Source organism: Carcharodon carcharias, chromosome 4, assembly GCF_017639515.1.
Source record: "Carcharodon carcharias isolate sCarCar2 chromosome 4, sCarCar2.pri, whole genome shotgun sequence".
Taxonomy (NCBI): Eukaryota; Metazoa; Chordata; class Chondrichthyes; order Lamniformes; family Lamnidae; genus Carcharodon; species Carcharodon carcharias.
In genome coordinates, this window is record NC_054470.1 from 204,549,110 (window position 1) to 204,566,470 (window position 17,361).

Here is a 17,361-nt window from a genome sequence, read left to right on the forward strand (position 1 = left end):
TGCTATCATATATAAACACTGGCATGGGTTGTTTCTGTTGAATGACCTGTTCCTATGCGATATATCCTTTGTCATCTTATGTATTTTGGGTGTCAGGATGTGAATGACTGACTGCAGAATTCCCAGCCTTTGACCTGCTCTTGTTGCCACAGTATTCCTATGGCTGAGCTTATGGCATGCATTTCATGCAGATTTGAATAGTGGTGGAATGTTGGTATTAAAATGGCAGCATCCTGCTCTGAGTCCAGGGCATCTTTTTGAACTTCATTGTTCTGTTATGAAGTCAGGCTGTGGAGATCAAATCCACGTACTGGTTGTCTCATTGCTTTGATTCATCGGCATTACCTTGAATTGATCATCCCATAACCTTATTTCATCAATCTAAGCATTTTTGGGTATTGTGTGTGTGCGTATGTGTGTGCATGTCTGTGCTATATAGATCAGGTATTTCAATGTTGGCATTAACTGCTGGAGACGTACAATGACTTGTCCTCCAACTAGCTGAGCAAGCCAGGATTGTGTGGAGGGTAAACGCTACTCCATTGGTTAGATTGAGAACTTGCATTTATTTCTATGCGTTTTGTGATTTTGAGTTGTTGGCTAAAAAGCTAGGCCAACCACTGTCACCAGACTTTTAAAACTTGTTATTGATTCTGTGTTATAGTATCTACTTACATTTCTGCTTCTCAGTTGTTGTGTTTGTAAATAGGTCTGGTGCACAGTAATGTAAATTTGTTCAGGAGGCATGGAGTAGTAGTAATTAGCCATTTACTTGAGAAAAGGTGCAGGAGAAACCTTGATCTGGACAAACAAAGATTTAAGGTTGAAAATTGTGCAGTTTGGAGCCATTATTTCAAACACTTTATTCTTGTACTCCTGAATACAGGTTCATCAGTTCAGTAACAAGTCGACAGAGATGGCTCTACGAGTAGCTTCTCTTGATTATTTGGGAACCGTAGCAGCACGGCTGAGGAAAGATGCTGTATCCTGCAAGATGGACCGGGAATCAATTGATCGGATACTCAAACAGGTGGGGGGGAGGCGCTGACGGACAGTTGTTGGGTGGAGGGGGTTAGAGTGATATTCAGTCTTATGGGTTGGGTGGGAGGGGCACATTACAGGCTATTGTAAAGTCCTTCTAATGTGGATGTAATGTTCCGTCTTGGGGAGAGACCAATGTAAAACCTTGAGAGAGGTGGAAATGTGTACGGAAACATAGGAGTTATTGTATGGGTATTTAATGTGTGTTTCTGTTGGGAAGTTAATACAAACATATGAATACATAACTGAGAGGAAAGGACCCTTTGGTTCATCCAGCCTGCCCCATACAACTGAAATACCTCTGCCCCATCCAAAAATAATGTGACCCCCTGGGAGTGGTGAAAAACCAGATTAAAAAGCCAGGCCAATTTTGGAGGGGGGGAAATCTGGGGAGTTGCTCTCTGAATGCTCAACTGGTTGTAATTAGTCCACGAGATCACTCTGGCTCTGAATTCCTTGCTATGCGCACCTCTTTAATAAGAGGTGATGGTGCACCCCCAACTCTTGCTTGAAGCAATTCAGCAAACCACTATTCAGTGCATGATCAGGCAGTCTGTTCTAGAGATCCAATATTCTCAGGGAAAAGTACCACCTCCTGATATCTAACCTACACCTGACCTTATACAATTTAAAATTGCAACTCCTCCGTAACTTTTTGTTTTATTAATGCATGGGATGTAGGTGTCATTGCCCTTGTTCAAAGAGCATTTAAGAGTCAGCCACATTGGTGTGAGTCTGGAGTCACATGTAGGCCAGACCAGGGTAAGGACTGCAGATTTCCTTTCCTAAAAGACATTAGTGAACCAGATGAGTTTTTACAACAATCAGCAATGATTTTGTGGTCGTCATCAGACTTTTTATGAGTTTGCACATATCTGAAATATTGAGTACCAACTTTAAGCATTGGAATGCCCAGATACCTCTCTTTAACTACCTCCTTTTCTGTCCTTCTGCCTAGGGTCCATGTATATTGAACATTTGCCATGCCAAACACTCACCCCTGAACAATTCCAAATTAAACATAATTTGTCAGTCATAAACCCAATTGCCAGGCACATGAAGACCCACCAGAAGCAGTCAAGCACTGTCTATGGACCCAACAATTGCACACATCTTAGTATCAAGTTATACTTCAGCACCTAAGTAGAGTCAATATAATGGAATCATTATGACACAGGACGAGGACATTCGGTCCAATGAGTCCATGCTGGCTCTTGGAGCAATTCAGTCAATCCCATTTCCCTGCTGTAGCTCTGTAGCCCTGCAAGTTTATTTCCTTCGAGTGCCCATTCAATTTCCCTTTGAAATCATTGATTGACTTTGCTTCCACCACCCTCGTTGACAGCAAGTTCCAGGTCGTTAATTCTCGCTACTGTTTAAAAAAATAGTTCTTCCTCACATGACCCTGCATCTCTTGCCCAAAACCTTAAATCTGTCTCCCCTAGTCCTTGTACCATCAGCTAATAGGAACAACTAACCTTTCTCTACCATACCTAAACCTGTAATAATTGTGTGCACCTCTATCAAATCTCCCCCCAATCTTCTTTACTCCAAAGCCCCAGCTTCTCTGACCAAACATTACAGCCAAAATCCCTGGAACCATTCTGCCAAATCTCCTCTGCACCATCTCAATTACCCTCACATCCTTCCTAAAGTGTGGCAGCCAGAATTGTCAAAAAGAAGTTTACAGTACAGAAAGAGGCCAGTCGGCCCATCAAGTCCATGCCAGCTCCCTGCAGAGCACTCCATTCAGTCCCACTCTCCCCACTCTATTCCCATACCCCTTCAAGTTTATTTTCTCGAAGCGACCATCAGATTTCCTTTTGAAATCATTGCTTGCTTCCACATGCACGATCCATCATGGGCCGCAAATTCCAGATCATTACCACTCCCTGTGTGTAAAAGAAAAGCTCTCCCTCACATTCCCTCTGCATCTCTTGCCCAAAATCTTGGATCTGAGTCCCTAAGTCCTTCTGCCATCAGCTAATGGGAGGAGTTTTTCCCTGCCTACCTCATGTAAACCTGTCATAATCTTGTACCCCTCTATTAAATCTCCCCTCAATCTCCTTTGCTCCAAGGAGAACAACTCCAGCTTCTCCAGCCTCACCTTGTAACTCAAACCCCCACCCCTGGAACCATTCTGACAAATCTCCTCCGCACCCTCCCATAGACCTTCACACCTTCAAAGCATGGTGACTGGAACTGGAGGATCAACTGCTTTTGTAATCAATATCTCTTTTTATGAAGCCCAAAATCCCATATGCTTTGCTATTTACTCCCTCACCTTCAAAGATCTATGGAAATGAACCCTCCCACCCCCTCAAACCCCTGCCCTGAAGGTCCCCCTATTCCTTTTCTATTGGCTGGCTAACAGGAAGCAGAGAATAGGCACAAATGAGTCTTTTTTTGGTTGGCAAGATGTAACAAGTGGTGTGCCGCAGGGATCAGAGCTGGGACCTCAACTGTTTACAATTTATATAAATGACTTGGATGGATGGGATGGTTGCCAAATTTGCTGATAACACAAAATTAGGTAGGAAAGTAAGTTGTGAACAGGACATAAGGGGTCTGCAAAAGAGCCCTGAAGAAGGGTCATACGGACTCAAAATATTAACTATGTTTCTCTCTCCACAGATGTGACTAGACCTGCTGAGTTTTTCCAGCATTTTCTGTTTTTGTTTTGGATTTCCAGCATCTGCAGTATTTTGCTTTTACAAAAAGGCATCGATGGGTTAAGTGAATGGACAAACATCTGGCAAATGGAGTATAATATGATAAAATGTGAAATTGTCCTTTTTGGCAGGAAGAATAAAAGAGAAGCATATTATCTAAATGGTGAGAGATTGCAGAGCTCTGAGGTGCAGAGGGATCTGGGTGACTTAGTGCCACAAGAGGCTAGTGTGAAGGTACAGCAAGAAACTAGGAAAGCTGATAGAATGTTATCATTTATTGCGAGGAGAATTGAATACAAAAGTTGGGAGGTTATGCTTCAGTTATACAGAGCACTAGTGAATCACACCTGGAGTCCTGTGTACAGTATTGGTCATTTTATTTAAGGGAGGATGTAAGTGAGTTGGAAGCAGTTCAGAGAAAGTTTACCAAATTAATACCTGGAATGGGCGGGTTGTCTTATGAGGAAAGGTTGGACAGGCTAGGCTTGTATCTGCTGGAGTTTAGAAGAGTAAGAGGTGACTTGATTGAAACATATAAGATCCTGAAGGGACTTGACAGGGTGGATGTGGAGAGGCTCTTGTGGGGGAATCTAGAACTAGGGGTCACTGTTTACAAATAAGGGGTTGCCCATTTAAAATACAAATGAGGTGAAATATTTTCTCTGAGGGTTGTGATTCTTTGGAGCTCTCTTCCTGAAAAAGTGGTGGAAGCAGAGTCTTGATAGTAACCTCAAATCAGCATCCCAGTAACCCCTGATAACTTATCGCCCCCTTGCTTACCAAGAATCTATCCACCTCTGCCTTAAAAATATTGAAAGGCTCTGCTTCTACCACCTTTTTAAGAAGAGTTCCAAAGACTCACGATCCTCTGAGAAAAAAATTTGCCTCGTCTCCATTTTAAATGGATAACCCCTTATTTTTAAACGGTGATCCCTAGTTCTAGATTCTCCCACAAGAGGAAACATTCTTTCCACATCCACTCTGTCAAGACCCCTCAGGATCTTAAATGCTTCAATCAAATTGCCTCTTACTCTTCTAAACACCAGCGAATATAAGCCTAGCCTGTCTAACCTATGGTCATAAGACAAGCTGCTCTTTACCTTAAAATTTGTGCCCTCTTGTTCTCAATCCTTCCACCAATGGTAACAGTTTCTCCCTGTCTATTGTCCAGAGCCCTAATGATTTTTAATACCTCTATCAAATCTCCTCTCAACCTTCTCTTCTAGGAGAACAGTCCCAGCTTCTCCAGTCTATGCAACTGAAGTTCCTCATCCCTGGAAACATTTTTCTGAATATTTTTCTGCACGGTCTAATTCTTTCATATCCTTCCTAAATTTTGGTGTCCAGAACCAGATGCAGTACTCCAGTTGAGGCCAAACCAGTGTTCTGTCCCAAGTTTAATATAACATAAGAAAAAGGAGCAGGAGTAGACTATTTGGTCCCTCAAGCCTTTTCTGCCATTCAATAAGATCATGGCTGATCTGCCCCAGGCCTCATCTCCAGCTCATAGCCCTCAACTCCCCGATATTTCAAAACCTGTCTACCTCCTCTTTAAATACTTTCAGTGATCTAGCCTCCACAACTCTCTGGGGTAGAGAATTCCAGACATTCATTACCCCCTGAGAGCTGAAACTCCTTCGCGTCTCAGTTTTAAATGAGTATCCCATAATAATAGCTTCCTATTATACTGTATGCCCTAATAATAAAGCAGAGAATGCTTTATTAATTGGCTCTCTCAATCTGTCCTGCCACCTTCAAAGATTTATGCACCTATGCACTAGGTCCTTTGTTTCTGCACCCCCTTTAAAATTGTACCTTTTATTTTTTATGTTGTGTCACTGCATTCTTCCAGCCAAAATGAATCACTTCACACTTTCTGCATTAAATGTCATCTGCCACTTGGTCTGCCCATTCCATCAACTGGCCTTTGCCCTTTTCAAGTTCTAGACTATCTTCCTATGAACTTACAAATTAGCAGTAAGAGTAGGTCATTCAGTCATTCGGCCATTCAGTCATTCGAGCCATGATTCAGGTACCAGGAGACCTAGATCTCACTGTGGAGTTCTGCAATTTCTCTCCATTTAAATAATATGCTGCTTTTCTATTCTTCCTGCCAACATGAACAAGTTCACATTTTCTCACATTATACTCCATCTGCCAAGTTTTTGCCCATTCACTTAACCTGTTTATATCCTTTTGCAGACTCTTTTGTGTCCTCACATCTTGCCTTTCCTACCTATTTTTGTATCATCAAATTTGGCTACAATACAGATGGATTCCTTCATCCAAGTCATTAATATATGCTATATCTAAATAGTTGAGGCCCTAGAATTGATCCCTGTGGCACTCCACTAGTTACAGTTTGCCATTCTGAAAATGACCCATTTAGCCCAACTCTTTCCTATTAGTCAGCCAGCCCTCTGTCCATACTAATATACTACTACCAACACCATGAACTTTTATCTTGTCCATTAACCTTATATATATGGAGGGTACCAGATGAGCGCTTTTTATTTTCATGGGATGTGAGCGTCAAGACCAACATTTTGTTGCCCATCCCTAATTGCCCTTGAGAAGGTAGCGGGAAGCTGGTGTTAAGCCCCCTTGAGCCATTGCAGTCAACCTGGTGTAGGTACCCGCCATGCCACCTGCTGTTCAGAGTGGAGTTCTGGAAATTTGACCCAGTGACAGTGAAGGAACGGCAATAGATTTCCAAGTCAGGATGGTGAGTGGCTTGGAAGGGAACTTGCAGGCGGTGGTATTCCCATGCGCCTGCTGTCCTAGGTGGCAGAGATTGCGGGTTTGGAAGGTGCTGTCGAAGGAGCCTTGATGAGTTTCTGCAGTGCATCTTGTACACGCTGCTGCTACTGTGTGTCGGTGGTGGAGGAAGTAAATGTTTAAAGTGGTGGATGAGATGCAGAAGAAGCAGGCTACTTTGTCCTGGATGGTGTCAAGATTCTTGAATGTTATAGGAGGCACCTGTTTGGCAGAGGCGGGTGCTGGTTGAGTTGTCGATCTTGATGGGGAATTATTAATGGATGGGTACTGGATCAGTGTGTTGGAGAGGTTAAAGGACAGGTACTGGATGAGTGCCTGGGGTGGGGGTGTTAATGGGTAGCTATTGGATGACTCTGTGTATAGGGGTTGATGGAATGGTACTAAATAAGCTTCTGTTTGGGTGTTTCAGATCGTGTAATTTTAGCACTTGCTAATGGTTATATTCCTCCAGGTTTCGGGGATAGAAGATGAAGTTCAGCAGCTACAGAAAGCATTGCTTGATTACCTGGATGAAAATACAGAGACTGACCCCTCACTAATGGTAAGTGAAATCTAGCCGGTCAATAAATTTATGAAACTTTGTTTAAGGGCATTCAAATTATTATCTTGAGAGTGTCTTTCTAAGAGGGTTAATGGAATGGTACTGGATGACTGTCTGAGGGGGTTAATGGGCAGGTACTGGGTGAGTGTCTGAGGGGGTTAATGGGCAGGTACTGGGTGAGTGTCTGAGGGGGTTAATGGGCAGGTACTGGGTGAGTGTCTGAGGGGGTTAATGGGCAGGTACTGGGTGAGTGTCTGAGGGGGTTAATGGGCAGGTACTGGGTGAGTGTCTGAGGGGGTTAATGGGCGGGTACTGGGTGAGTGTCTGAGGGGGTTAATGGGCAGGTACTGGGTGAGTGTCTGAGGGGGTTAATGGGCAGGTACTGGGTGAGTGTCTGGGGGGTTAATGGACAGGTACTGGGTGAGTGTCTAAGGCGGTTAATGGGCAGGCACTGGGTGAGTGTCTGAGGGGGTTAATGGACAGGTACTGGGTGAGTGTCTGCTTGAATAAGATGAATGACCATATTTTTTGGCAGTTGAGTGAAGAATGTTATCTGGGGAGCCCAGCTCAATGAAAGACCAATTCCAATAATATATCGCTTCTCCTGGATTGCACCTTGGAATGGTTGATGCTACCACTAAGCCATGTGTTTGCTTTATAAGACAGTACAGGTGATTTCCCACTGCCCTAAGTCTAAGTCATTATTGTTCCTCAGTTGACAGGTAGGCACATGATACCAATGCCAATTCTTTGAACAAGTTGTTCAATTACTATGTTCTCATTCCCCTGCCCTTTCCCCAAGGCCTTGTAACTTTTCAGACTTGTAATTGCTTATCCGCTTCCTTTGAGAGTTATTATTGGATCTCCTTCAGATTATCATAATTCACAACATTAAAAAAATACTCTATTCTCTCTCACACACCCGTGCACCCCCGCCCCCCCAATTTCTTTTGCAAGTCACCTGAAATCTGTGTGCTCTAGTTAATGATCCATTGCCACTGGAAACATTTCCCTTGTCAAGTCATTCATGATTTGAACTCCTCTACTAAATCCCTCTCCCCGGCCAACATTCTCTGTTTGAAGGGAATGACTGTAGTTTCTCTCATCTCTCCACACAACTGAAGCCCTTCATCTCTGGTATCATTCTAGTACATCCCATCTGAATCTGCTGGACTTTCTACCCAGGGATGCAACAGGACAAAGTTAAAATTTTATTGGGTGTGTGGAACATTCTTGGTCTTCCAATCCAGTTTCTATTGTGCAAGGACACCTGCGTTACTTGGGACAAGCTTCCCCAGATCTTTGTGTCCCTTCACAGAATCATGCAGTGCAGAAGAGGCCCTTCGAGTCTGCACCAACACCGACCTTCAATTTAAAATTTTCACTAAAGTGAATTTGACTGAATTGATTTTATAACTTCCTTCATAATCTGAACACTTTTATATTACCTCAAAGTTTTCTATTTGTTCTGTCCAGGCATAACCTTTCTTTGTAACTTCAATGCCTGAAGTGTGAAGTTTTGTTTTACCGTCCTGTTATTGGGGAGTGTGGAACTGGCTACGTTCCTGTGGATAGAATGTTCCTGCAGCACCCACAAGCTAAGAGCTGCTGCTGGACCTGGGACATTCTCAGTTCTCTGTTGTAAACCGGATTCAGTAACAGTCCAGATACATGTGTGAAGCTCTGTCAGAGATCCCATAGTAAGCGTGTGTTTGTTTTCAAGTTCGCTAGGAAATTTTACATTGCACAGTGGTTCCGTGACACTACGATGGAGACTGAAAAAGCAATGAAGTCACAGAATCAGAAGGATGACGACTCCTCAGATGGGGCGCAGCATGCTAAGGAAATAGAATCCACAGGCGAGATTATGCAAAGAGCAGAAAAACGCAAGAAGTTTCTTCGCTCTGTGATCAAAACTGCCCCAGCTCAGTTTAGCACTCTGAGGTAAGCTGCATGGGTGGGAGGGTTATATTCGAGAGTGCAAAATGGACCCTGCAGGATTGTTCAGTTATGAAACATGTGAAAACATTAACTCTGCACTCTGATATAAATTAGTGCTCCTACTTCTGCTCTTGGTGAGGTGATAGATTCAGAAGAGCGTAAAAAATATACCATTCAACCATTCCAGCCATTCAGTGTGATCATGGCTGATCTTCTACCACAACTTAACTTTCCTCCCTGCTTCTCCATATTTCTTGATTCCCTGAGAGATCACAAAAACTAGAGAATACGAGTAGTTTCTGTCAGTGTTTGCTAAGGAACAGGAGGCTGACAACATATTGGTAGCAGTGGAGATAGTAGAGGTAATGCATGAGGTGACAATTGATAGGTAAGATAAACTGCTTGGGATGCTGCTTGTATGCTCTATAGTGAAGACCGATGCAAATTACCTGTTTGGTTAATCTGCCATCTCTTTATTTTCTATTAATTCACTTGCTATAGGACCAATGTTTACTTTGCTAACTCTGTTCTTTTTAAAATATCTATAGAAACTGTTACTACTGTCTTTGTACTTCTAGCTGGCTTTTTCTTGTACTCTAATTTTTCCTTCCTCATCATTATTTTTGTCATTCCTTGCTGTACTTTATATTCTGTCCAATCTTCTGATCTGCCATTTGTCTGTGCAATTATATGCTTTTTCTTTGTTTGATACTGTCTTTAACTTGTTTAGTTAACCACTGATGGTGGGCTCTCCCCTTGGAGTTTTTCTTTCTCGTTGGAATGTTTCTATTCTATGTATTCTGAAATATCCTCTTTAAATTATCTGCCACTGCATCTCTATTGACCTATCCCTTAACCTCATTTTCCAGTTCACTTTAGCTAGCTCTGCTTTCATTCCCGCATAATTGCTCATATTTAAGTATATTCTTCCGATGCTGAGTTGGGCTTCCTTATCCTGGCGACAAGTCGAGTTCTCATGAATATTCCCTTTGAGTACAAGACGGGCCCCCTTAAATGTTCCCCCGAATACAAGTCGGGCTTGCTGCCCTATCAGTGATAGCCTTAGATCATGATAACAGATGATAGAGCAAGATTAGTTTCAAAGTTAAAGCTGTGTGACACTCTCTATTTTTACATGCACTTCCTTTCCATGCATTCCATCATCTGAAGACCACATTTAATAGCTGACTGGCTGGATAGATCAAATATTGGCTGTCTGCAGGTTGGGCATCCAAAATCCAGCAGCTTCGGGACCAAGACCATGTCGAATTTTCCCAGATTTTGGACACCCCATTGGACAGGCTTGAGGGCTGTTCAGGTCGACTCGAGCTCTGGAACTAGATTAGTGCTCCACTGTAATCAAAGCAGCAAAGCCGATAATTAGCCTGATACACCACCGAGAACCAGAGCCTAGCCAAATTATCCCAGTATTTGGATAATTGCAAGTTTCATTTAACTGAATATCAAATGGAATATTTTCAAAAATGTTCAAAATTATCTGGTTTTCAGACAAACTGATCTTTGTAGCTGAGAAACTTCTTGACAAGGATTGTTTATTGTGTCCTGTTTAACCACACTAAGGCCTTGTTTACACAAACAACGTCTTTTAATGACAAAATGCCTTTTCTGTGTGTTGCTTCTTGATAGCAATGCATAGTTTTTTTTACTGTTTTGCAACAGCCCAGAAGTTCCGATATTAAAATGTTCTGGTTAAATGTCTAGCCTGAAAATTGTTGAAGAAAAGACTTCTGTTCCTTACAGACATTTCCAGAATGGTTCCAGCGATGACTGATTTTAGCTATAAGGTTAGATTGGTGAAGTTGGAGTTATTCTTGGTGCATAGGACATGGAGAGATTTGATAGAGGTGTACTAGATTGTGACAGGTTTAGATCAGGTAGACAAAGGAATGCTGTTCCCATTAGCTGCTGGTACAAGGGCTAGTGAAAACAGATGTAAGGTTTAGGGCAAAAAATGCAGAGGGAAAAATTGAGGAAGAACATTTTTACACAGTGCATGATAATGACCTGGAACTTGCTACCTAGGAGGGTGCTGGAAGCTGAGGCGATCAATGATTTCAATAGGAAATTTCAATAGGAAGAGGCACTCTAGGAACATAAACCTGCAGGGCTACGGGTATAGAGCAGGGCACTGGGACTGACTGGACTGCTCTACTGGGAGCTGATATGGACTCAATAGGCTGAAAGGATGACTTCTATGCTGTAACTGTAACGATCCTCTTGCACTTTCCCCCTATCTAGGGAAGATTGTGGCAAACCCTTCTGTTATCTCCACCCCAACTTCCTTTAACAACGTAGGATTCAAACCAAGTGACTTTTCAATTCTTAAGCATAACTAGTCTGTCCATGTGTATTATTCGTTTGATTGAGGAAGCAGTTATAGTTTGATGCCAAGGTTAACGATCCATTCCATGGCCTCTGCTAACGCAGTGTGAATGGTTGTGATGCCACCAGGAAGTGGATCTCTCAGGTCAGAAGTTCAGGATGTGGGTGATGGCCTGACTTGGACGGCTACAGTCACAATTTGTTCCTTTTGTTCCCCATGTGGAGCACGTGGCCAAATCTTCCCTGACCCACCCTCAAGTGGTTGAGGGCTGTCCAAATTTTCTGTGGAAGGTTGCAGCCTGAGACTTCATGTGGGTCAGTTACCAGATTGTGGTTGGTGATGTTTGCAGTCAACCTCAGTAGATGGGTAGGTCATCGGTTTGTGGGTTGTGGAATGTGTTCTGTCGGGCTTCTTAATTTCAGACGGTCAGCCGGTAGTGTCCTTAGAGGGTGTTTTCCCTGCAGACATCAGGATGTTTAATGCGTGCTCGCACAGCAAGCTACCCAAGCTATGTTGGTCTCAGTCTTCCCGAAATAACCCTCATGGTTTCCCGGAGATGGATATCTACCACATTTGTGTGGCGGCTCCTGTTCCAGGTGAACAGCAGTACTGTGCTGTTGGGCAGACCAGGGTAAATGAGGCAATACATAGTCTGTTGCCTCTGCTGCCCCAGGTAGCACCTGCCAATTTATGTATGAGATTCACTCTCGTCTGGTCCTTGGCTCCAGTGTGCTGGAGGTGTTGACAAGAGGTCATAGAAACATAGCAACTAGGAGCAGGAGTAGGTCATTCGGCCCTTCGAGCCTGCTCCGCCATTCATTATGATAATGGCTGATCATCCAACTCAATAGCCTGCTCCTGCTTTCTCCCCATACCCTTTGATACTTTTCGCCCCAAGAGCTATATCTAACTCCTTCTTCTTGAAAGCATACAATGTTTTGGTCTCAACTACTTTCTGTGGTAACGAATTCCACAGGCTCACCACTCTCTGGGTGAAGAATTTTCTCCTCATCTCAGTCCTAAATGGTCTACCCCATATCCTCAGACTGTGACCCCAGGCTCTGGACTCCCCCACCATCGGGAATATCCTTCCTGCATCTACCCTGTCTAGTCCTGTTAGAATTTTATAGGTCATTCTTCTGAACTCCAGCAAATATAATCCTAATCGACTCAGTCTCTCCTCATATGTCAGTCCTGCCATCCCAAGAATCAGCCTGGTAAACCTTCGCTGCACTCCCTCTTTAGCAAGTACATCCTTCCTCAGATAAGGAGACCAAAACTGCACACACTATTCCAGGTGTGGTCTCACCAAGGCCCTGTACAATTGCAGCAGGACATCCCTGTTCTTGTACTTGAATCCTCTGGCTATGAAGGCCAACATACCATTTGCCTTCTTTACTGCCGGTTGCACCTTCATGCTTACCTTCAGTGACTGGTGTACAAGGACACCCAGGTCCCCTTGCACCTTGCCCTCTCATTTTATTGCCATTCAGATAATAATCTGCCTTCCTGTTTTTGCTACCAAAGTGGATAACCTCACATTTATCCACATTATACTGTATCTGCCATGCATTTGCCCACTCACTCAGCTTGTCCAAATCACACTGAAGCATCTCTGCATCCTCCTGACAGCTTACCCTCCCACTCAGCTTTGTGTCATCTGCAAATTTGGAAATATTACATTTAATTCCCTCATCTAAATCAATATATATTGTGAATAACTGGGGTCCCAGCACCGACCCCTGCGGTACCCCACAAGTCACTGCCTGCCATTTGGAAAAAGACCCATTTTTTCCTACTCTTTGTTTTCTGTCTTCCAACCAGTTTTCTATCCATCTCAATACACTACCCCCAATCCCAAGCATTTTAATTTTACACGGTAATCTCTTATGTGAGACTTTGTCAAAAGCCTTCTGAAAGTCCAAATAAACCACATCCACTGGCTCCCCCTCATCAACTCCACTAGTTACATCCTCAGAAAATTCCAGTAGATTTGTCAAGCATGATTTCCCGTTCATAAATCCATGCTGACTCTGTCCGATTCTACTACTGTTTTCCACGTGCTCAGCTCTTAAATCTTTTATAATGGACTCTAGAATTTTCCCCACTACCAACGTCAGGCTGACTGGTCTATAATTCCCTGCTTTTTCTCTGCCTCCCTTTTTAAATAGTGGGGTTACATTAGCTAGCCTCCAATCTGTAGGAACTGTTCCAGAGTCTATAGAATCTCAGAAGATGACTAACAATGCATCTACTATTTCAAGGGCCACTTCCTTAAGCACTCTGGGATGTAGATTATCAGGTCCCGGGGATTTATCGGCCTTCAATCCCATTAATTCCCCAATACCATTTCCCTACTAATACTGATTTCTTTCAGCTCCTCCCCCTCACTAAACCCTGTGTTCCCCAACATTTCTGTTCCGTTATTAGTGTCCTTTGTGAAGACAGAACCAAAGTATGTATTTAGTTGGTCAGCCATTTCTTTGTTCCCCATTATAAGTTCCCCTGTTTCTGACTGTAGGGACCTACGTTGGTCTTCACCAATCTTTTTCTCTTCACATACCTATAGAAACTTTTAGTCAGTTTTTATGTTCCCTGCAAACTTATTCTTGCATTCTATTTTCCCCTTCTTAAACAATCCCTTGGTCCTCCTTTGCTGAATTCTAAAGTGCTCCCAATCCTCAGGTCTAGCTGTAAATGGCCCCACTGTTTCTCTTGCTGTCAATGGCCACACTCCTCTCTCACTCTTGCTGTAAGAGAAACACTAGTTCAACTCACGGGCTCCTTAGACAGCACTGTCCAAACACATGACCAATACCATCTAGAAGGACAAGGGCTGCAGACAGATGGGGACACCACCACCTGGAAATTCCCCTCCAAGTCACTCACCATCCTGACTTGGAAATATATTGCCATTTCTTTACTGTCATTGGGTCAAAATCCTGAAACTCCCTTCATAACAACACTGTGGGTGTACCTACAGCAGGTGGACATTTTTTATTCATTCATGGGATGTGGGCATCATTGGCTAGGGCAGCATTTATTGCCTATCCCTGATTGCCCTTGTTTGGAGGGCATTTAAGATTCAACCACATTTCTGTGGGTCTGGAGTCACATGTAAGCAAGACCAGGTAAGGACGGCAGATCAGTGAACCAGATGGGCTTTTATGACAATCGACAATGGTTTTGTGGTCATCATCAGATGTTTAATTCCAGGTGTTTATTGAATTCAAATTCCACCATCTGCCGTGGTGGGATTCAAACCCTGGTCCACAGAGCATTAGGGATGGGCAATAAATGCTGGCCTTGCCAGTGATGCCCCCATCCCATGAACAAATAAAAAAAAGTACTGAAAAATGAGGCAGCGGTGGCATACTAGTAATGTCACTAGACTAGTAATCCAGAGGCCCGAGATAATGCCCTTAGAACATGGGTTCAGATCCCATCTCAGCAGTTGGTGGAATTTAAATTTAATTAATAAATCAGGAATTGAAAGCTTGCCTCAGAAATGGTGACCATGAGACTATCATGGACTGTTGTAAAGCCCAGCTGGATTTGCTGATGTCCTTTATGGAAGCAAATCTGCCATCCTTACCTGGACTGGCCTACATACGACTGCAGACCCACAGCAATGTGGTTGACTCATCATAGCATGAAAGAATAAAGAAAGAAAGCGTTCTTTCCTTGTCCTGCACCCCTTGGCATACCCTTCACCATCTTCGTCCCTAATAGACACTGCCCCACGCCCCCCCCCCCCCCCCCCCCCCCCCCCCAATACTTACTTCCCACTCAATATTTTCATGCCGGGAGAAGATTTTTGAATTCCCTTTTATGTGAACTAATATTCTATTCTCATATTCTATATTGGTCGGTCATATTTTCCTCTTCGTTTCCCTGTCGTGATTTCAGGCATGGGTAATATATTGACAACAGGACCTTCAAGTTGTAGCAAAATGGAAAGATTTTTTAAGCATAAAATCTGACAGTAAACTAGGCAATAATTAACACAGCTTAACAGCTTATACTTCCCATTCCAGCTATGGACAGTGGAATGTACAAAAACCTGCACTGGATTCATCTCATGGACTTCTCAGACTCTGACTTCATCTTAGACTCTTGTAGTCTCTATGGACCCCTGTGCCCTGTTCGGATTTCTCACTCTTCTCTGATTCTGAGTGGAGGCAATCCCTCTATTATTTTGGATTTGTTTTCTCTCTGCTACAACGAACATGGTTTCAACCTCTTTTCTTATACTCTGAAGAGTCATAAGGACTTGAACTGTTAACTCTCTTTTTCTCTCCACAGATGCTGTTAGACCTGCAGAGTTTTTCCAGCATTTTCTGTTTTTGTTTCATTTGAGCCAGTTAACCAGTTGCCAGGACATGTAATTGATTTTCAATGGTTTCTGGCATCTCCCGTAATTTAGGGCCATAACAGAGTCTCTTACTTGATACCAAAGAGGACACACTTTCTTATCGAAGTACTTTATTGACTTCCCTGATTTGTGAGCCACATACTGATTCATTTGAAAATAGTGTGCTTCACCTGTTTAAACCATTTGGAGCCACAGTATCAAAGGGCCCATGTCTGTCAATGCCAAGTGGCCTGGTGTCCTCATGAGTTTCCTGTCGTTGCCTGGTGTGGAGAGACTCCTGTTGTTGACTCCATTCGCCTTAAACAAATTGGCAGCATGTTAACCTATTGGGTGGGGTGATGTGTACACAACTTCTTCAGCATAATTTGGAGGCCCTATTTTCCCTTTCCACTACTCCTGAAGTCTGGGGGTGGTGAGAGATGTGTAATTTGTGCTTAAATCCTCATTTCTTATAATTGAGTGAAACTTTTTCCAGTACAATGTGACCCCTGACCACCATGCGCCTGTAATAGCAGACTCCACTTACAGATCAACTGACTCACTAAGATCCTGGCTGCTTTAAACACAGTATTGACTGTACATGGGAAAGCCTTTATCCATTTGGTGAACTAATCCACCACTACCTAGGCATTGGTGTAATTCCCCTGGGCTGGGGTTGTGGGCCAATAAAACAAATTTGTAGGTAAATCCAAGGTCCTTCTGGAGGAGGTGAACTTCTCAAGCAGGCCCAATTATGTTTTTCTGTATTATTCTTTCTTGGGATGTGGGCATTGCTGGCAAGGGATGCCCACCCCTAATTGTCCCTGAGAAGGTGGTGGTGAGCCACCTGCTTTAGCTGCTGCAGTCCATTTGGTGCAGGTACATGCACTCACGGTTAGGAAGGGTGTTTCAGGATTTTGATCCTGCAACAGTGAAGGAACAACAATTTAGTTCCAAAAGTCAGGATGTTGTGTGCCTTGGAGGGTAAATTGCACGTGGTGGTGTTCCCAAGTTTCTACTGCCCTTGTCCTTCTAGGTGGTGGTGGTCGCAGATTTGGAAGGAGCCTCGCTGAGTTGCTGCAGTGCATCTTCTATATGGTGTACGCTGCTGCCACTGTGTATCGGTGGGGGAGGGAGTGAATGTTGAAAGTGGTGGATGGGGTACCAATCAAGCAAGCTGCATTGTCCTGGGCAATGTTGATCTTCTTGAGTGTTGTGGAGTTGCACTCATCCAGGCAAGTGGAAAGTATTCCATCACACCCCTGGTTTGTGCCTTGTAGATGGTGGACAGATTTCAGGGAGTCATGAGGTGCGTTACTCTCCACAGAATTCCCAGCCTCTGGCTTGTCCTTGTAGCCACGGTATTTATATGGCTGTTCCAGTTCCATTTCTGGTCATTGGTAACCCACAGGATGTTGATAGTGTGGGATTCAATGATGGTCATGCCATTGAATGTGAGGGGAGATGATTAGATTCTCTCCTCTTGAAGATGATCATTGCCTGGCACTTGCATAGCGCAAATATTATTTGCCATTTATCAGCCCAAGTCTGAATGTTGTCCAGGCCTTGCTGCATATGGACATGGGCTGCTTCAGTATTTGAGGACTCGCAAATGGTGCTGAACATTGTGTAATCATCAGTGAACATGCCATCTCTGACCTTATGATGGAGAGAAGGTAATTCATGAAGC

At 43.5% G+C, this 17,361-nt stretch overlaps 1 protein-coding gene across 7 annotated transcripts in view; it reads left to right on the forward strand.

Annotated features, from left to right (window-relative positions):
- The window catches only part of LOC121276953 (nipped-B-like protein), a 554,475-nt gene that overhangs the window by 369,118 nt on the left and 167,996 nt on the right, over positions 1-17,361 (forward strand). For all 7 annotated transcript variants that reach the window (XM_041185678.1, XM_041185679.1, XM_041185683.1 and 4 more), the window contains 3 exons: positions 887-1,030; positions 6,943-7,032; positions 8,756-8,976. In XM_041185678.1, the coding sequence (XP_041041612.1) occupies positions 887-1,030; positions 6,943-7,032; positions 8,756-8,976 (455 nt within the window). The remainder of the gene's footprint in view (positions 1-886; positions 1,031-6,942; positions 7,033-8,755; positions 8,977-17,361) is intronic.